Source organism: Nomascus leucogenys, chromosome 2 (assembly GCF_006542625.1).
Source record: "Nomascus leucogenys isolate Asia chromosome 2, Asia_NLE_v1, whole genome shotgun sequence".
Classification (NCBI taxonomy): domain Eukaryota; kingdom Metazoa; phylum Chordata; class Mammalia; order Primates; family Hylobatidae; genus Nomascus; species Nomascus leucogenys.
The window spans coordinates 7,886,091-7,907,867 of NC_044382.1; the positions used below are offsets into that span (position 1 = coordinate 7,886,091).

General features: G+C 42.5%; 1 protein-coding gene across 3 annotated transcripts in view; it reads right to left on the reverse strand.

Moving 5' to 3' along the window:
* Positions 1-9,485: 9,485 nt before the first annotated feature.
* Positions 9,486-21,777, reverse strand: part of KCNIP1 (potassium voltage-gated channel interacting protein 1) — a 422,776-nt gene continuing 410,484 nt past the window's right edge. For 2 of the 3 annotated variants that reach the window (XM_003273226.2, XM_003273227.3), the window contains 3 exons: positions 13,212-13,316; positions 12,218-12,280; positions 9,486-10,358 (listed from right to left, as the gene is read on the reverse strand). In XM_003273226.2, coding sequence (XP_003273274.1) covers positions 10,311-10,358; positions 12,218-12,280; positions 13,212-13,316 — 216 coding nt within the window. In that variant the 3' untranslated portion in view covers positions 9,486-10,310. The remainder of the gene's footprint in view (positions 10,359-12,217; positions 12,281-13,211; positions 13,317-21,777) is intronic. The other variant, XM_012505074.2, reaches the window with a different exon arrangement.

A 21,777-nucleotide genomic window follows, 5' to 3' on the forward strand; every position in this document is an offset into this window, starting at 1 on the left:
TCTGTGACCCCCAGAGCAGGCTTCTGTGCTTCATCCCCCAGGGGGAGATTCCAGAGCAGACAACTCAGCTGCCTTTGTGACTGAAACCGAGAGTAAATGAAGGAATATTTATGAAGGCTCTGCAACTTGCCAGGTGCTTTCACTATGCAACCCTCCCTGCAGCAGTCCCGAAAACGTGATCCTGAGTTTACTTCTGATGAAAGCAAGGCTCAGAGGGGCCACCCGCCTAAGGGCGTGCAGCTGGAATGCGGGGAGCCAGGACTCCAGCTCTGGTCTGTCTCATTCACTTGGAAGCCAGGCCCCTTTCCTCCCTCCCGCTCTGCGTGTGGGAGCTCCGGTGGGGCAGCTGCCCGGAGGGAAGGTCCTTCTGACGGCCAGTGTCTGTGGCTGGCTGTCCAGGAAGCAGAGCCAGGACTGGCAGCTTGGGCTCCGAGGACTGCCTCTTCCTCCTGGCTGCCAGGGAGTTTCCAATCATCAGAAGAAACAGACTCTGGGAACAGCTCTGCCACCTGTCCCAGCCCTGCCCCAGCCTCTGAGCAACTGGAGCCCAGATGCCCTGGCCCACCCTAAGCTATTCCAAAGCACAGGTGGGCCTGAAGGAGGCCCCCTGCTGGGCGTGGGTGAAGGTCTTGGCCTTCTAGGCGGGACCCTGCCTGCCAGGGGACAGCCTTTTAGGTGGGTGGGAAAGAGCTCTGTACTTGGGGTCACAAATGTGGCTTCTGGCCCTGCTCCACCAAGAGCCAGCGCGTGATTTTAAATAGGTCTCTTCACCTCTCTGAGCCTTAGTTTCTTGGTCTATAAAACGGGATCCTAAACTCTCCTCACTGCGGTGTGGGAGGCAAAATGAGTCAAGGCGCGAAAGTGCTGGAAACTGAAAGCCCTGGGCAGGACCTGCTCCATAATTTGCCAAGTTCAGTGCAAAAATGAAAAGGTGGGGCCGGGTGCCCTGGCTCACACCTGTAATCCCAGCACTTTGGGAGACTGAGGCAGGCAGATCACTTGAGGTCAGGAATTCGAGACTAGCTTGGCCAACATGGGGAAACCCTGTCTGTACAAAAAATACAAAAAATTAGCCAGGCGTGAGGGTGCGCCTGTAGTCCCAGCTATGCAAGAGGCTGAGGTGGGAGGATGGCTTGAGCCTGGGAGGTGGAGGTTGCAATGAGCTATGATCGCGCCACTGTACTCCAGCCTGGGCGACAGAGCGAGACCCGTTCAAAAACACATAACAACATAGCATAACATATAAAATAAAATGTAAATAAAAAATAAAAATGAAAAAGTGAGTCCCCTTGTTCACAAATTGTGAATTTCAAGGCCGCGGTGGCAGAGCGTTAAACCAAGCTCAGGGTCGCACGCCCTGAAGCCAGCGCTGCGCTGGGGTCCGGAGCTGTGGAGGGTCCCCGCGGAGCCGCCACTTGGGCTCCCTGGCCCCGTCCTGAGATCCACGCGGCTGATCCAGGCGCATTCGGCGAGGCGCCGGCTCCATCTAGCGGCGCAATGGCGAACAGCACCTGCCGCTCACACCCTGGTGGGCCCGGGGGTGCCTTAGACTCACACCCGCGGCTCGGTTTTCATCCGTCTCCATCGGTCACCACGTTCTCTCCATGGTCTTCCAGGGTCTCTCACATTGCTCCTGCCCCGTCATCAGTTCTTTGATCTACTCATTCGCCCACTCCCCCTGTTTTCTCGGGTCGTCCGGGAGGGCGGTGCGGTTCCTTGAAGTTCCCACGGTCCCCCCCAAGCTATTCTCTTGGGGTCTCTGGAGGCACCCTGCCTGCAACCCCTTTCCAGCCTGCAGCGCCATCTCACGCACCACCTCCTCGGAGCCCTTCTGTGGCTCTCTGCCACCTGCCGGGCAGGCCCGTTTCCTTCGTCCGGCATCCCAGCCCGCCTGTCCCACCCTGCGGCGTCCCATTTCCGCGCCAGCCCGCCTGTCAGCCTTCAGCGTCCCTGCCAGCCTCTGCCCCGTGCACACCACTCCCCTGAGCTAGACTTCCCTTCTCCTGCCCGCCTTCCTCCCGGCCCACCTCTGACAGGAAGCCTTCCAGGATTACCAGAGTCCCCAGGGTTGTCCTCCCTTTGTGTGACCAGCAGTGCGGAGGTGTTGGAGACAAAACGCCTCTGTTGGAATCGGAGGTAGCCAGAGTAGGGGCGCGCGTAGAATGGGCTTTGGGATTGGACCAGCTGACCTGAAACCTGTTTCCATCACTTCTGAGTCGGTTTTCTTGTGGATAAAGTGGGACATCAAATGAAATAGGATTTTTTTTCTTGGTGAGAATTAATTACATAATTTATATTAGGCATTCAGAGTGGTGTCTGGCTCATTATGAGCACCGAATAAACGTTGCTATGGTCGTTATCATTATCAAGTTCTGAACCCATTAATTACTGGCAGTGCGACCTCGGGCTGGTGGTTTTACCTTATTGAGCTCTCCCTGTCTGGAAAAAGGGGAGTTTATTTCTATTTGTATATCAGAGGGTGGTTGTGATAGTAAATTATGTGCTGTTCTTAGGTGCTGACAGTAGGAGTTGCTCCAGAAATGATGTCCCTTCCTCCACCCTGCTCTGACCACTCATCAGAGTGCCCTCGCACAGTTCCTTCTCGGTTTTCTAGAATTATCTAATTTTGGTACAGATTTTTTTTTTTTTGAGACAGAGTCTCACTCTGTCACCCAGGCTGGAGTGCAGTGGTGAGATCATGGCTCACGACAGCCTTGGCATCCTGGGTTCAAGCGGTCCTTCTGCCTCAGCCTGAGGACTAGGACTACAGGTGCTCTCCACCACACCCCTAATTTTCTTCATTTTTTGTCTCACTATGTTGCATAGGCTGGTCTAGAACTCCTGAGCTCAAGTGATCCTCTCGTGGCCTCCCCAGATGCTGGAATTACAGGCCGTGCCCAGCCTGATAAAATTGTTAGACTTCTGTGTTTCTTCAACCAAACATTAACACGCTGAAGGACATATTTTGGTTTTAATGGGTGTATTAGTCAAGGTTCTCCAGGTAAACAGAACTAACAGGATGTGTGTGTGTGTGTGTGTGTGTGTGTGTGTATGGAGAGACAGATGGACAGACGGACACATCCCCAGACTGATTTATTTATTTATTTATTTATTTATTTATTTATTTATTTTTTGAGACGGAGCCTCGCTCTGTCGCCCAGGCTGGAGTTCAGTGGTGCGATCTCGGCTCACTGCAAGCTCCACCTCCCAGGTTCATGCCATTCTCCTGGCCTCAGTCTCCCGAGTAGCTGGGACTAAAGGCACCCGCCACCACGCCCGGCTATTTTTTTTTTTTTTTTTTGCATTTTTAATAGAGACGGGGTTTCACCGTGTTAGCCAGGATGGTCTCGATCTCCTGACCTCGTGATCCCCCCGCCTTGGCCTCCCAAAGTGCTGGGATTACAGGCATGAGCCACCGTGCCCAGCCAGACTGATTTATTTTAAGGAATGGGTTTATGTGATTGTGGGGACTGACAAGTCTAAAATTGAGACCCAGGGAGGAGTTAATGTTGCCATCCCGAATTGCGTGGCAGCTGGAGGCAGAGTTTTCTTTTCCTTGGGGGACTTCCGTTCTCTCAGTTGAGGCTTTCAACTGATTGGATGAGGCCGACCCACATTATGGAGGATAGCTTGCTGTACTCAAAGTCTACTGATTTAAACGTTTATCTCAGCTGAAAAATACCTCCACAGCAATGCCAAACAGACTGATGTTTGACCAAAAACTGGTTACCGTGGCCTTGCCAAGTTAACACATAAAATTCGCCACCACGGTGGGCTAGCATTTACTACATAAGGACTTTATCCCCTTTATTCATTCCTCCTCTTCCCCCCTTTCACCTCCCCGCTTCCTTCTTTCCTCCTTTTACTTTCTTTCTTGACCACAGCAAGTTTAGTGTCCTCTCTTGCTCTTCTGCTTAGAATCCACAATTGTCTGTCTTTCCCTGGCTCTCCCCCAGCACTTGGCTAGTCTGTGTCATTGTGGACGGTGAGAGCCTTGGCCCTCAGGCTGGGCAGGGAGCGGGTTGGGCTGGACTGCGTACTCTTCATTCTCAAGCCCCTGCCTTAAAATCCTTGCCCCCCTTTAGGCGTTCTCATGAACACCAGCTGAATATAGTTCACACTGGAGGGAAGAGTGACACAGGATTGCAGACCTATGTTTCTCGCCTGCACTAGTCTGGATAAGGGGTCCTGACTGGGCTTTGGGATGAGGGCAGAAGGGGTAGACTGGAGTTGGCAGGCTTCCTGCTGGGATTAGAGAGTGATGAGATGTAGCTGGAGAAACGTGGCGGGGAATAAAGTGGCCAGAAGAAACACTAGACGGTTAGACGATGGGGCTTACTAATGGAAAGTGTCAGGTTGCAAGTTACAGAAAGTTCAACTAGAATTGCCTTTAAAAAGTGAATTTCAGCCTGGTGTGGTGGCTCACGCCTGTAATCCTAACACTTTGGGAGGCTGAGGCAGTCAGATCACCTGAGGTCAGGAGTTCGAGGCCAGCCTGGCCAACATGGTGAAACCCTGTCTGTACTAAAAATACAAAAATTAGCTGGGTGTGGTGGCATGCACCTGTAATCCCAGCTACTCGGGGGGCTGAGGCAGGAGAGTTGCTTGAACTTGGGAGGCAGAGGTTGCAGTGAGCCGAGATTGCACCACTGTACTCCAGCCTGGGCAACAGAATGAGACTCTGTCTCAAAAAAATAAAAAAAAGTGAATTTCTTGATATTTATGGATACGTGCAATGAACACTAGAAGTAAATATAGATTCATATGAAGCTTGATCTGCAGTTCAATGACATCAGCAACCCATTCTTTCATCCCTCTGCCTTGATCACTGTGGTCTCTTACCTACATTTCTAGCTTGGCTTCCCTGCAGATTACAAAATGGTGGCCTATAGGTCCCAGGGCTCTGTGTTTTTCATTCATGTCAGGCAGGGCAATGAGCAACTTTCATTGTTCTCAGTAAAAGCCCTAACATTCCATGCTATTTGCATGAGTTTAGGTTTTAAGCCTATTCCTAAAATTTCACTGTGGCCAGAGGCATGGGAGATAATGATTGGCTTAGCCTTGGTCCCTATGTTTTATTCTAGAACTGGGACCCGTAGCATATCATGGGTCTTCAGACTCCTACCCGGTGGTGCTGGCTGCCTCTAGGGCTCCCCCAGTCTTCAAGTTCTGAGCTTTGTTGGTCCCCAGTAAGGCAATGGAGCAGAGTGCAGGGCTAGCTGAAGTCTGCCAGTTAGGTTGAGCCTTATTTTGATGTGGAAGGACATGCTTATTTCAGCTCCTCTAAGAAACCCATATGGCCATCTTTGCACAAGTCCTTGGCATGATTCCTTTTACAGGAGGAGTAATTTGGCTCAGATTTGTGGGTTTGTTTTCATTGCTTTTTACTAATAGTTTTCATAGCATCTGCTTCCTAACACCTTCTGGTGTTTGTATATCATCAGAGCTAGTTTTAGGAATAGGTGGAGAATGGTCTTTATGCTCTGTAAGAAATAAAGCTGGGCATGGATTTTGGAGCTTGGCAGACTTTTAAGCCCACTTCCTGCTGTGTATGTAAGTCCTTCTATGACTCTGGGCATCAGTTTTTCATCTGAAAAATAGGTGCCTAGGATACCTGCCCCGCAGGGTTGTCATGAGACTCAAGAAAGATGTTGTCCATGGAGAACCCCGGGTCCAAATCACGTCAAGCTCAGTGGTCTGCTCTTCAGAGAAGCCTTACTCTCCACGCGCAGCCACCCTGTGTACTCTTTATCATGTCACACATTTATGCATGCCATTTCATCTAAAATAATTTCATTTGTCGTCAGTTTCTTCCTGCTAGAATATGAAGTTTATGAAAGCAGGACACATGTCTGTCTTATTCATCATAAGTTACCGTTGTGAGCAACTGGGGCTCAGTCCTACCAGGGAAGTCCAGGAGATGATATAGAAGAGACCTCATAGTTCTTCCTGCTGAGAGGAGAAGGATCTGGGATATATGTCCACCAACTCCCATCAGTCATTGGCCAAGGGCTTCTTCTAGGAGGTGTTGATGACCCGATTCTTTGGCCTGATATGTCCACAGCAGAATGGCCCTGTGTCTTAGTCCACTTGTGTAGCTATAAGGAATACCCAAGGCTGGGTAATTTATAAAGAAAAAAAGACTAATTTGACTCATGTTTCTGGTGGCTGGAAAGTTTGATTGGGCATCTGCATTTGGTGAGGGCTTCAGGCTGCTTCCACTCATAGTGGAAGGTGAAGGGGAGCTGGGTGTGCACAGATCACACGGTGAGAGAGGAAGTGAGGAGTGGGGTAGAGGGGTGGTGGTGATGCCAGGCTCTTTAACAACCACCTCTTAAGGGAATTAACAGAGTAAGAACTCAGCCCCAAGAGAGGGCCTTCATCTAGTCCTGAGGGATCTGCCCCCATGACCCAAACATCTTATCTTAGGCCCCCTTTCAACATTGGAGATAAATGAGACATGAGGCTTAGAGAGTCAAATACCCAAAACATAGCAGGCTGTCATGGACACACTCTGTGATGGTTACAGTCACAGACAAAAACTCTCGGGCGATTGCACTTGGCAGCAGTTGAGTCTACCTGCAGGGTGATGGTGAGTACCAAGGGGATTGGGCAAAGTGTCCATAGCACCTGCTGCACAGTTGAGTCTCCATCAGCAGGCGTGATGGTGAGGATTTGTTGGATGGTTCAAGAGGAGCAGGATCCCTCCAAGAAGACAAGTGGGAGATGAGGCCAATACCCTCTCATTGCTGCAACGTGTCCCTTCCCTGCTGTTCATCAGGACAACCATCTCCCTTTCTGTTGTGTATCCATCTGAGGACTACTTTTAAAACTTCCTTCCACAATGAATTCTCTCTGAATATTAAGCTGCTGATTTTCCTCTCAGTTTTAAGTGCCCAGGGCTGACGCTGATATCTTACTTGTGGTCTGGCTAACACAGGGAGAGGGGTACCAGTACTTCCTCTGCTCTAGAGCAGGGGTTTGCAGCCGTAGGTGTGCATTGGAATCACCTGGCGAGCCTTTACAGTATACTGATCCTCAGGGCCCCACCTCAGATATTCTGATGCAATTCATTTGGGATAAGGCCCAGACATTTGGCACTTCAAAAAAATTCCCCTCCTCTGCTCCCCAGGTGATTCTGACATGCAGCCAGCAGGGAAGGAAGGGAGCCACTGACCTAGATTTTTTTTTTTTTTTTTTTTTGAGACAGAGTTTTGCTCTTGTTGCCCAGGCTGGAGTGCAATGGTGTGATCTTGGGTCACCGCAACCTCCACCTCCCGGGTTCAAGCGATTCTCCTGCCTCAGCCTCCCGAGTAGCTGGGATTACAGGCACTCGTCACCATGCCTGGCTAATTTTTGTATTTTTTAGTAGAGATGGGGTTTCTCCATGTTGGTCAGGCTGGTCTCAAACTCCCTACTTCAGGTGATCTGCCAGCCTCGGCCTCCCAAAAAGTTGGAATTACAAGCATAAGCCACCATGCCCGGCCTGACCTAGACTTTATATAGGCACCTGACACAGGCATCTGAAAAGGTCAGAGAGGTATGTCCAGCTTCAGAAGCAGCTTGATCTAGCAGATCAATGATATCATTAAAGGCTCGTTTCTGCTTGCTTTTTTTTTTTTTTTTTTTTCATCTCTCTGCCTTGCCTTATGTGATGTCTGGCTTATTAACCCTCTGATTATTAGATAAACTCTCAGAATTCCTAAATAGTTACCGGCATGTCTTAGGGCTATGTGTGCTCTTATTCATGTCCAGTGAGGGAGAACATCTTTGTCTCATCATTCCCAGCACAAGTTTGGAGATTCATGCTGTTTGAACCAGCATGGGTCTCAAGCCTATCCCTGAATTGATCCTTGTGGCCAGGGGGATGGCTCAGACCACACACTTCATCCCCAGCTCTAGATGTGTCAGTTCTCCACCTTAGCCCTGTGTGCCCAGTACACCCACCTGGGTGGCCTCTAAAGAATTGTGATGCCCAGGTCCCACCTTCAGGGATGTTCCTTCAATTGGTCTGCTGTGGCACCCAGATGTTCACATTTTTCAAAGTTCCCAGGTGATTCTGATATGCAGCCAGGGCAGGGAACACTGGCCTAGACATCACATACAGCCTCAAGATGCAGGTTAGGACCCCATATGGGAAGAGTCTCTAGGACAGATCCTCTCTTGGGCCTAAGTGGATGCCTTGCTGGGGACCAGCTGCATGCCCAGAAGCCTTAGGGAACCACATGGCTACATGCAGGAAGCCCAGAGGAACAGGTCTGAACTATCCAACAACTTCTCATCATCACACTTACAATTTCCAACCATAAGAGGCAGCAGCCAATGGCCATCTGAGTGGGATGTGTCATGAATGCAGGAGATGTTTTGGTGGCCTGCCCCTGCCAGTGACTGTGGCTGCCTCAGATATTCCCCTTCTCTGCATCTGTTTCCCCATCTGTTACACAGACTCAAAGAATACCAATGCCTTTCTGAACTGACTTCAGATGAATGAGATTAGTGGGAAGTATCCTCATCCTTGGGGTGAGGCAGAATCCCCTTGTAGGAAGGGTCTATGATAGAGCGATAAGAGTTTAGTCTCCCTATGGAGTCCCTATCAGTTGTGCTACCTTACGCAGGTCCCCCTTACCTCTCTGAGCTTCAGCAACCTCATCGGTATGACCAGGACTATACCATCTGGAATGCTCCACATGAGCATGAAATAAGATAATGTATATAAAGCCCCTAGTGCAGCACCTGGCACAAAATAGGGGTTCAGTAAATTGTTTTCCTTCCAAGAATGCTACTGTTAGCCTTCAATCTTTCAAATGTGATGTCAAATGGGGAAACCAAGACCCACAGTGTTCAACATGAGTAATCATTTGCTGGTTATAGGCTGAAGCTGCTTGATCGTCCTCTAGACCCTAAAATCTCTCAGCAGGAGGCCCTGTCATCCTCTTTATCTCTGCACTCCCACTCATACCACAGGGGCTCCAGGCTTTCCATATCAGAGGGTCTTAGAAGTGGCAATCTTGTTAGAAGCAAAGTGTTGTGAAGTGTCTTGTCTTGAAGTTGCATTTGCATTTGGTCACGGTATTTGCATTTGGATTGGATGTTTGCTGGAGAAGGCTTGGGGGCTGGGGAGGATGAAGTCATTGCCTGGCACAGGCCTGGCACAACGTAAGTACAGTTGACCCTCCAACAACATGAGTTTAAACTGCTTGGGTCCACTTACATGCAGATTGTTTTCAACCAAAAATGGTAGAAAATGCAGTATTTATAGGATGTGAAACCTGCATATATGGAGGCCACATTTTTTGAAAACACGAGTCCCTCAGGGCTGGCTGTGGGACTTGAGTATCTACAGATTTTGGTATGGGGAGTCCTGGGACCGGTCCTTCACACATATGAAGGGACAACTGCACTAATAATTGGGTGTCAAATGAATGGACTAGCCTTCCCTTTTCACAGCTTACCTGTCTTACCTAACGGAGTCATGAAGAAGTGAATGAGAGTGTAAGAAATAGTTCTGTTTATTGGTTAGAACATGGTATAAAATTACAGCAATTTGCAGGCATTCTGGACTTCTTGGGAGGGACATGCAGCGCTGGGCTCAAGCAGGGGATGTGGTGGAGATATGGACCACTGGGCAATGGCTCCCTTCCTGGACATATTAAAGGACTTGCACTATCAGCACAAATGCCAGTGTGAGAGAATTATTGGTCCTCATTTCTGGAAACAAATGACGTGGGCAGTTTGGGTCATCAGACAATGCCATGCTTAATAATTCAGTCCTATCCCACATATGTTAGGTGCTGGCTCTCCCAATCTGGTCATGACAGATCCTAATTGTTCTGGATAACTCTCATTCTTCCCACCAAAGGAAGAGAAACAGGCACATTGGTTTGGGAGGCCATCAGAGATGGTATGCATCTGGCTCAGGTCCTCTTGCTTCCAGATTCACCAAGGTCTGCCTGACTTGGAGGCAGTGGGCTGGGGGCACGTAAGCAGAATATTTTGTGCACTACTGTTTAAGCTCAAGCAGAGGGACCTTCCATAGGGCAGCAGTGTGAGGAGATGAGCATGCTTCCAGAACAAACTCAAATTTCATCTTGTCTCTCTCAAGAAGAAGAAAGAGGAAGAGTTGGCAATCAGAGACTGAGCCACATGATGCTGGGTTCCATAGAAAGTCTTCGGCAGAGAATTCTTCCAAAGTGTAAAAGGTGTTTCTGTCCCAAGAGTTGGTGTGTAAAATTAGAACGAGGGCAGATCAGGGTGTTAAGGTGGTTGTTTAGTACAATGTCTCTGAGAGCTGAATGGCTGAGTGTCACCAGTTACATGACATTTTGAAACAGCTGGAGAGACCTCATGATGTTGTCATCCTGGGAAAAAAGGAGGGCAAGAGGATGGTTAGAATTCTGAGTCTCCTTCCTGAGAGCTCTGTAACTCTGGTGAGCAAATCTCAAGCATGGGTTTCCTATATAGAGAAAACTCTACAATGGTATGAAAAACAAGAAGTAAGGGTGGGGACCTGAAAGTGATCATTCGAAGTAAGAAGCACCACCTGCAGCCTTAAAGAGGAATTCAGAAGAAACAAATCATCTAGTAAAATAGTGAGTTGCTTCTTTTAAGAAGCTCTGAACAATTACATCCACTGAAATGATTATATTTTTTCTCTTTTTATTCTATTAATGTGATTAATTACACTGACCAATTATTGAATGTTAAACCAACCTTGCATTCCTGGAATACTGCTTTAGATCCTACAAATTTTGATAAGTCATATTTTTATTTTATTTTTATTCGAAATATTTTCTTCACGGAACCATGAATTAGAAGTGTATTGCTTAATACCCAACATTTGAGGATTTTTCTACATTCAATACTATACCTCAGAGAAGAAATAATAGAAAAATGTAAAATACAGAACATGCAATAGAGACATACAATAAGAAAACCCCCAAAGCTCTCTCTTTAAAAAAAATCAGTAAAGTAGATAAATGCTTATTAAGACTGCTTTTCAAATTATCAATATCAGAAATGAAAAGGTTAATATCAGTATAGGCTTATTTGGCTTGTTATTCTGGCAGCTGGAAAGTTCAATTGGGCATCTGCATGTGGTGAGGGTTTCAGGCTGCTTCCACTCACAGTGGAAATTGAAGGGGAGCTGGGTGTGCAGAGATCCCATGGTGGGAGAGGAAGCAAGGTTGGAGGTGGGGAAGCTGCCAGGCTGTTTTACAACCAGCTCTCAAGGGAATTAACAGTGAGAACTCACCCCCAAGGGGGTCAGTGTTCATTGCATTCTAGTTGTTAAATATCTTGGATATCACCCTGCATATAGGACATCTACATAACAGGGTGGCTGTGATGTTTATGTATGTGCTTGAAACTTGATGGGGGCTCAGTACGTGCTAGTAGCTTCTCCCCTGCTTTCTTACATTTGCTATTCTTCTTGGCTGGAGCTCAGAGTAACTGTGAACATTTCTAAAATAATGTAGGAGTACAAATGGATTTCTCAAAAGTAGATGAAGCAGTTATTTCCAGTTCAGTCTCTGGTGGACTCTGGGGCCGGTCTATTGGTTAGACTTAATGAAAGTTGTGTTCCCAGGATCAGCATTACTAGTGTGACTGGGGAGAATGTGAGAAAAGTAACATCTCAGGCCCCACCCCGGACCTATGGAATTAGAATCTGCATTTTAACAAGATCTTCGAGGATATTGTTTCACACATTAAAGTGTTAGAAGCATTGGTCCAGGGCATTTGTGTTAAAGTGACCCAGATCTAGAGTCTCTGGGATTGAGGCCTGGAAATATACATTCTCAGAATCATTCCAGGCAATTTTTATGCACACTGTGTTTTGAGAATCACACAACTGTAGATTTTTTCCCCGCAGCTGCTTCCTTGTAGTCGGTGAAATGGGTCATCGAGCCAGAGGCAGGCTAAAAAATAATGGTGTTGCCCTCTCGGGAAGTCTATTTTCACAGAGACCCCCTCTGAGTTTTCACATGCCCCCAGACCCCTACTTAGGCTCTCTGTTTAGTCCTGTGCTTAGCCAAGACCAACTACAGGTCAGGTTGAGGAGTGGAACTGTGGACTTCACAGTTGTTGCTGGTATTGTTGGCTCTGATGGGAGGAGTTGCAGGTATGTGCAGGTTTCTCATCACCTTCCTTCTGCAGGTCCCCAGGCCCCAGGTTTCCTTTCCCAGATGTAGAGTTATTGTGCCCTGAGATCTCTCCTTACCTCCTGACATGATTCAAGAAATTCATCTAAAGTTACGATGCCATCTTTATTTTTGTCCATTTTCTGAAAGACATATCAGAAAGCACTTTATGGAATCTGGTGATCTCCATTCCAAACCTTACTCCCCTGCTTTCTTGCTGGAGCTCAGAGTAATGAGCTGGAGCTCATTTCATTCATTTCCATTAACCAACTTTGCCCTGATAATGAGAATTGTCTTTCACTGGCCAGACAACTCCAATTAGGTCCTGTTTACAAAACTTTGAGCCCCATGAGCTTCCTTAAATCAAAAGGCTTGCTCTGGACACTCATCACCTCACTGCTGGCTTATTCTGCTTCTTCTGTAGACTCCCTGCTACCCTGTCCATCTGGCAGAACACTGGGCACAAGAGGTTCTGACTCTGGCCTGTTACTTGCTGTACAAGCTTGCACAAGGCCAGAGAGGACTCTCTTTTCCCATCTGCAAAGTGGGAGGTTGAACTAGAGTGAGCTCTGATATTCTCTGATACTCCACCGCTAGATTAATTTTTTCCTAAAATGCCCCAATGATCATACCACTCCCTTAGTCAAGGATCAGCACTAGCTGCCCATCCTTTACCAGAGCAAAGCCAAACTCTTCCATTTCAAGGTCTCATAATCTGGCCCTATCCTAGTTTCCAATCTTATTTCCCCTTACTTCCCAGACACAAATGCTTAACACCTCCACAATTGTAATTAATGAAGTCTTTTGTGTTTACCCTGATCCCCTAATTTTTATGGATTTAGAGTTCATACTATACCCCTAACATTTAATAATATACTTTCTTGTTCTCTTCTGTCATGTACACTTGCAGCTTAAGGAGATCATCTGTTTCTTGAGAACAATGTATCTTATAATTCTTTTCTGTTACCAACCATGCTTAGTACAGGGTTGGACACAAATCCCTTGCTCAGATGCTCATGGGTTGACTTGATCTAGGCTGGGCTTACAGATCATGTGCAGGGTGTGTGCACTTACCTGGAAGAAGACGTCCACGTGCTGCCTTGGAGTGTCCTCTTTGAGCACAGGGTATGTGTATTTCCCCATCATGTCATAGATGGCTTTGACAATGTCCATCATCTCCTGGAGCAGGGACATAAAAGCACACAGTGTGGAAACCGTGAGGTCAAGCTCTTCCTAGGTGACAGAGTTTGGGGCTCCTTGTGCCACTTGGCAATGAAAGTGATTAAAAGGTGAGGTCCTTCTTTAGCAGGTGATAGGGAGTTAGAAAGCAAGCAGAAGGGGCTATATTGTGAGAGCCCTTCTTAGAGAGGAGATGGTAGATAATTCCTAAATCCCTCAGAAGCTCATGGGTAGGTTACCTTGTTACGAGCATTGTCTTCAGTGCGGGGTGATGTGTGGGGTCCCCATTCACAGGCTTGAGGCAAATAAAATATTATTCTGAATTTTTAAAAAGTTAATGTTCTAGCCTAGAGATTTAAAAATCCCCATAGGTTCTACCACTGTTTTAAGTTAAGAAAAATGAACCAACAGCCAAGATTATCCACAGGGCACATGAGGGCAATAGTTCCACAGACTGAGGCCCTTATTAAAAAGATCAGTTTTCAAGTCCACTCCAAACCTATTGAATCAGAGCATCTTAGGACTCGGTCCTGGGAGTTTCCGTGTTTATCAAGGTACATTAGGAACCATTATTCTGATCATTCTGGCCCAACTCAGAATGGGGGTAAAAGAGCGTTTGAGATGTTTGACCTGGTTTCTACAGAGACCTAGGGGACAGTCTCATTCTATGTGCTTATTTTATTTTATTGCTTTTTTTTGCTTAATTTTTGCATATTATTAATAATTTTAGATTTACAGAAAAGTTACAAAATTAGTACAGAGAGTTCATGCATACCTTTCACCCAGTTTCCTCTAATGTTAACAGCTTGCATAACCAGAGCACAATGACCAAACCTAGGAAATTAACATGGCTTCACTATTATTAACTAAACTACAGGGCTTATTCAAATTTTATCAGCTTTTCAACTAATATTGTTTTCCCTTCAATGATTCTACATTGCATTTATTTGTTGTGTCTCCTTAGTCTCTTCTAATCTGTATGATTTTCTCATTCTTTTTTTTTTTTTTTTTTTTTTTTTTTTTTTTTTTTTTTTGAGACAGGTTCTTGCTCTGTCAGCCAGGCTGGAGTGCAGTGGCACAATCCCCGTCACTGCAGCCTCGACCTCCCAGGTTCAAGCGATCCTCCCGCCTCAGCCTCTCAAGTAGCTGGGACTACAGGCAAGTACCACCACACCTGGCTAATTTTTTGTAGAGATGGGGTTTTGCCATGTTGCCCAGGCTGGTCTCAAACTCTTGGACTCAAGTGATCTTCCTGCCTCTGCCTCCCAAAGTGCTGGGATTATAGGCATGAGCCACCATGCCCAGCCTGAGTTTCTTTGTTTCCTTGTCTTTCAGGACCTCACACTTTTGATATGAGTACAGGTCAGTTGTTTTGTAGAATGTCTCTCAATTTGAGTTAGTACCTGGTTTAGTTATGATTAGATTGAAGTTATGCATTTTTGGCAAGAATACCACAGAAGTGATGTTATAACCTTCTCAGTGCATCATATCAGGGAGTTACATAGTATTGAGATGTCTTATTACTGATAATGTTAACCTTGATCACTTGATTAAGGTGGTGTCTGTCAAGTTTCCTTACTGATTTAGTATCTTTCAGTGGATCTTGCCTGCAAAAATTATTACTGTAGTGTTTGCCTGATGGAAATTTTGTATTTCCTTTATTCCTTCCATATTTATTAATTAAAATTCTTCTGTAAGGAAGAGCTGCATTCTCTCCAGCATTTATTTATGTATTCAGTTGTTTATTTACATTAGTATGGACTCTTGGACATTTACCATATTTTATAGGTTATAATCCAATACTTAATAATTTTTAATTTTGCTCAAATTGCTCTCATTCTGGCTATTGGGAACTCCTTCAGGTTGACTCCCGCAGTTTTTTTTTTAAGCACTTTTATACCTTCTAGCATAATAAAGTACTCCAGGCTCATCTTGTATTTTCTGTTTCCCAGTCTTAGAATCAACTATTCTCCAAGAAGACTGGTTCTGTTTATTGAAGAATGGTATTTAGAAATCAAGGTCTAGGTGCTAGGTATGCTCACTACTACAGGGATGTCATTGCTCTGAGGTGCCCTCAACACATAGAATGAGGAAATATATGTCTCTATCCATGTGTTTATTTTAAAATGTGTGCTTTACAAGCCCTTCACATCTACATGGCCATTGATGCTTTTCCTGTCTGATATATTTTTTTTAATCACAGAAAGGACTTAAAGAGCAGTTTTGTTGTCCTCTCAGGATTTTCATAGCCTACAACTTGGATGAGATTATCTCCAAATGATTGCCAGGGGAAGAGCCTGCTATCTTTTCTAAGAAGCCACTTATCCACACTTTTTTTTTTCTTTTAAGGGGTACTTTATTAATTCTGCCCTCCAGAGAGGTCTGATGGATTAATGGGGAGAATTCTGCCTAGTTTGCAAATTACAAAAAGGGAGTAGGAGCTAGTAAGGTTATTCAGTGATGGAATAATGAGTGAAACAAAGTTGAAGACCAAATAGTATAAATCCTATTTCTGTATTTTTTTCTTTATGTATTTTGCAAGGTAGTATTTGAATATTTTAGAGTGTCATATATTTGCATGTGTATATAAGCATTTAGTTGTTTATAAAATTGAGATATCATACATACCACTTTATCAAGCGATTTAAAAATGTAATATATCATACTAATGTTTATTTTACATTACTCTTTCATGATTTTAAGTGTCCACTGGCTATTCCATTATATGTATTTACTGTAATTCATTTTACAAATCTGCTATTAGTGGATATCATGGTTATCACATTCTGGGGCACTATTACCTGAAGACTCTTCTTGCTTTTAAGTCTTTGTGTCTATTATTTATTTCCTTGGGACATATACCAAGGTGTGGTTTTATAAGGAGAATGGGATGCGTAACTTTCAATGCTTTTGATATACATTCCTCAAATACCTTTTAGAAAATTTATTATCAGAACACTCTCAGCAACTATGTATGAAAAACCACTTTCCACTAACCTTCAACAAAGACTTTACAAAACTTTTGCAATTTAATATATAAGTGATAATTCATTGTTTTTAAAGATATACATTACTTTCTTAGTGAGGTCTCTAATATATGTATTGACTATTTTTATTTATTTTCCCATGAACTATTTTTTCATCTGCTTTGCTCATTGTGTTCATCTATTTCTGACTGGATTGTGAGAGCTCTTTATATATTTGTGTAGATTTATTAAACTGTTAAAATCTCTTAATAGATTTTTAATTTATTTAAAAGATATTTTTATGCATCTACCATGTGCTAGATATTGTGTCAAAGAAATACAAAGATAAGCATGATGAATATGACTCTTGCCTTTGTTAAGATGAGTGTCTACTAAGGAATATCAATCCTTTCTGTCATAAATTGCAGATTTTTTCAAACAAGTTTGTCACTTGCTTTTCAACTTTGTTTATGGTATTTTTTGATATACAGAATTTTAAAATATTTACAGTGTAAAGCCATCAATAATTTTAAAAATTGTTTCTAACTTTGATTTTATGCTTTTTCCATTCTATGATCAGATATTCACATATGATTTTTAGTTCTTTTTTAGTTAAAAAGCAACTGTACATATCTATAGTGATTTTGGGTTTATGGTACCAAGTAAGAATATTTGCTTACTTATTGCCAAAATAGTTAACCAGTTTTCCCAGAATCATTTAATGATTCATTACCTCTCTATTCAATATGCTCCCTTTATTATGAACCAAGATGATATTTGTACCTGGGATTTCTATTTTGTTCCATTGATCTACCTGTTCCTTCTCTGATATTATAATATTTTAATAGTTTCAGCTTTATAATATATTTCAGTATCTGGTAGAACAAATCCCACCATTTTTCTTCTTTTTGAAAATTGTCTTTGCTATTCTCATCTGATTAATCTTCCAATATAACTTTATAACAATTGTGCCAAATTTCTTCCCCAAATAACACTTTCATTTTGATTCAAAATAAATTAAATTTAATTAGAGAAGAATTGCTGTCATTACAATGTTGCTATCTTTATAATATACATCCTTTCAGAAGATGGTCTGTTTCTCTACTTATCAAATGTTTCTTTCTCTTCATCTAAATTATGGATATTTAAAATGCCCATGTGCTTTAAATTTTATTGTGATTACAATGAGAATATTTTTATTATAATTTTCTAGCTAGTCACAACTGATATATTGGCTATACAATTTCTTTTTGTGTATGTATTTTATTACCACTTTGCCAGCTTTTTAAAAGTTCTAATTGTTTTAAGTTAATTTTCTTGCTGTCTTTTTTCTCAGATAGAAAATCATGTCATTAACAAGGAATGTTGTAATTTTTCGTATTTAGATCGCATTTCTTTTTCTGTTTCACTGTATTTGAAGAACTTTCAGGAAATGTTAAACAGTGGTGATGTCTGACAGCGTGCACTCTTGTCTCATCTTTTCTTCAGTGAGAATCTCTGCATGTTACCATAAAGTATGAAGCTGTGTACTAGGCTGGGGTATTTTCCATTATGCTGAAGAAGTATTTTATTCCTAATTAATTGAATCTTGAAAATTATTATGATAAATGGTAAATTATATCAAATGTGATTTTAGCATCAAATGGTTTAATCTTTTGATATATTAATATGATAAATTATTTAATAGGCTTTCTCTGCTACTGGGCTATTCCTGCATTCCTGGAATAAACCTTATGTTAGTCATGCGCATTTATTTATTTTATTTTATTGCTGTTTTGAGGAAGGGTCTTGTTCTGTGGCCCAGGCTGGAGTGCGGTGGAGTGATTATGGCTCAGGGCAGTCTTGAACTCCTGGGCTCAAGCTATCCTCCTGCCTCAGCCTTGGAGTAGCTGGGAGCACAGGCACGTGCCACTACACCCAGGTAATCTTTGAATTTTTCTTTTGAAGAGACAGGCTCTCCCTATGTTGACCAGGCTGGTCTTGAATTCCTGGGCTCAACCCATCCTCCTGCCTCAGTCTCCCAAAGTTTTGGGATTATAGGTATGAGCCTTTAAACAAAGCACTGGCATTAATTTCTTATTACCTCATTTAGGATTTGTAATCTATATTTTGAATGATATTGAGTTATTATTTTCTCTTACCTGCTTTATTTCACAGGATTTTTTTTCCTTCAACACATTTTTTTGAGTGTCTTCTATTGGTTAGGCACTTCCCCCTTACACCAAGTTTTTCAACAAATAAATCAAATTTCTTGGAGCATAATTTACTTATAACAAATTCACCCATTTTAAGTGTACTGTTTGATGAATGTTGACAAATATATCCACCCATGTAACCTCCACCACACTCAAGATATAGAACATTTTCACAACCAAAAGACATCCCTTCACACTTCTTCACGGTGAGTGCCTCTCAACCTTTGACACCAGGCAACCACAGATCTAATTTCTGTTACTATAGATTAGTTTGTATTTTCTAAAATCTCATGTAAGTGGAGTAAAACAGTGTAAATTCATTTGAGTCTGTCTTCATTTACTCAGCATGAGGTTTATGAGCTTCATGCACATTGCTGCATGCAACTATAACATTCCTTTTTACTGCCGAGTAATATTCCATTGGATGAACAGACTACGATGTATTTACCCATTGTCCTGTTGACAGACATTTGGGTCATTTAAGTTTTGAGATTACTATGAATAAAGCTGCTATGAACATCTTTAACAAGTCTTTATGGAATTACATATTTTTATTTTGGGGGGTAAATACCCAGGAGTGGGACTTCTTTTCTTTTTTTTCTTTTTTTCTTTTTTTGAGACAGGGTCTTGCTCTGTCACCCAGGCTGGAGTGCAGTGGTGCAATCTCAGCTCACTACAACCTCCACTCCCCAGGGTTAAGCAATTCTCCCACCTCGGCCTCCCTAGTAGCTGGGACCACAGGTGCTTACCACCATGTCTGGCTTTTTGTTTTTGTTTTTTGTTTTTTTAGTAGAGACAGTGTCTTGCCATGTTGCCCAGTCTGGTCTCGAACTCCTGGGCTTAAGTGATCTGCCTGCCTCAGCCTCCCAAAGTACTGGGATTACAGCTGTGAGCCACCATGCCTGACTGGAATGGGATTTCTGGGTTGTATGTTAAGTGCGTGTTGAGCTTTATCAAAGATGCCACAATGTTTCCCAACGTGTTTGTACTATTTAAATTTCTGCCAGCTATCTATGAGAGTTTCTATTGCTCCACATCTTTGCCAATGCTTGGTATTGTCAGTCTTTTTAATTGTGGCCATTCTGTGCAATTGTATTTCATTATAGTTATAATTTGCATTTCTTTGAAGACCAGTGATATGGAGCAACCTTTCATGGGCTTACTGGCCATTCACATATCTTCTTAAGTATCTCATCAAATCTTTTGTCTATTTTATATGAAATTGTTTATCTTTGTATTAAATTATAAATGTTCCTTATATATTTTGGATGCCAGTCTTTATATTGGATTGGTATCCTGGTATCTTTATATATCTGGTATATAATCTGCAAACATTTTTCCCACGTCCATGGCTTGCATTTCCATTTTCTTAAAGGTGTCTTCTAAGGCACAAAATTTTTAACTTTGATGAAGTCAAATTTATCTACTTTAAAAAATGATTCCTTATCCTTTCCTACTCCAAAGTTGTAAGAATGTTTCTCCTATGCATTCCTTAAGAAAACAGCTTTTGTTTTAATATTTAAGTCTATAATCCATTCCAAGTTGATGTTTATGTTTGGCATGAGGTTAAGGTTAGGGTCCATTTTTGTTTCCAAATGGATATACAGCTGTTACAAAACCATTTGCTGAAAACACGGTTCTTTCCTCTTTGATCTTTTTGGCATCTGTTGCATTGACATATGGGTGGGTCTATCTCTATTTTTAAAAAATATTTATTTTTTATTTTTAATTTTTGTGGGCACACAGTAGGTGTATATATTCATGGGGTACAGGACAAGTTTTGATACAGGCATACAATGTGTAATAACCACATCATGAAAAGTGGGTATCCATCCCTTCAAGCATTTATCCTTTGTGTTACAAACAAACCGATTACACTCTTTTATTAAAATGTTCAATTAAATTATTGACTACAGTCACCTTGTTGTGCTATCAAATACCAGGCCTTATTCATTCATTCTATTTTTTTTGTACCCATTGACTATCCTAACTTCCCCCACAGCCCCCCTACTATCCTTCCCAGCCTCTGGTAACCATCCTTCTACCCTCTATCTTCATACTGTTTTGATTTTTAGATCCAACAAATAAGAGAGAACATGGGATGTTTGTCTTTCTGTGCCTGGTTTATTTCACTTAACATAATGACCTCCAATTCCATCCACGTTGTAGATGATTAAATCTCATTCTATTTTATGGCTGAAGTACTCCATTGTGTATAAGTACCAGATTTTCTTTATCCATTCATCTGTTGATGGACACTTAGGTTGCTTCCAAATCTTGGCTATTATGAACAGATCTGCAACAAACATGGGAGTGCAGATATCTCTTTGATATACTGATTTCCTTTATTTGGGGTATATACCCAGCAGTGGGATTGTTGGATCATATGGTAGCTCTACTTTTAGTTTTTTTGACTCTCTATTTTGATCCACTGATCTATATTGTCCATCCTTATGCCAGTTCACCACCATCTTGACTACTGCACCTTTTCATTAAGTCTTGAAGTAAGGTAGGTTTAGTCCTCTAACTTTGTTCTTTTTTCAGTTGTTTTGGTCATTTTAGTTTTTTTGCATTCCCATATCAACTGCTACAAAATGCCTGCTGGGATTTTGATTGAGATCGCACTAAATCTTTAAATCAAATTTGGAGAATCCACATCTTAACTATATTGGGGCTTCCAACTCATGAGCATGATATATCTCTATGTTTATTTAGTTCTTTACTTTATTTTAGCAATATTTTATAGTTTTCAATGTATGAGTCTTGCACCTATTTTGTTGAATTTTTCTCAAAGTAATTTGTGCTTTTTGATGCTATTTTTTCTTAATTTAATTTTCTGGTTGCTTGTTGGATGTAGAATTATAAATGATTTTTGTAAATAGAACTCATGTCTTCACTTTGTTAAATTCACTTATTATTTTTAGCAGTTTATTTGTAGACTCTTAGTATTATCTATTAATACAATTATACCATGTACAAATAGAGACAGTTTAATTCTTCCTTTTCCAGTCTATATCCCTTTGGTTTCTTTAAATACAGTGAATTATATTGATTGATTTTTGAGTGTTAAACCAAACTTGCATTCCTAGAATAAAACTCACATAGTTGTAGTGTATCATCCTTTTTATATATTGCTGGATTCAATTTGCTCATATTTAGTGGAAGCTTTTTGTATCTGTGCTCATGAGGGAGACTGTTTTGTAGTTGTTTCCTCTCATAAGACCTTTTATTCTTTGGTTTGGGTATCAGGGTACTATTGGACTTATAAAATGAGTTGGAAAATGTTCCATCCTCCTCTGT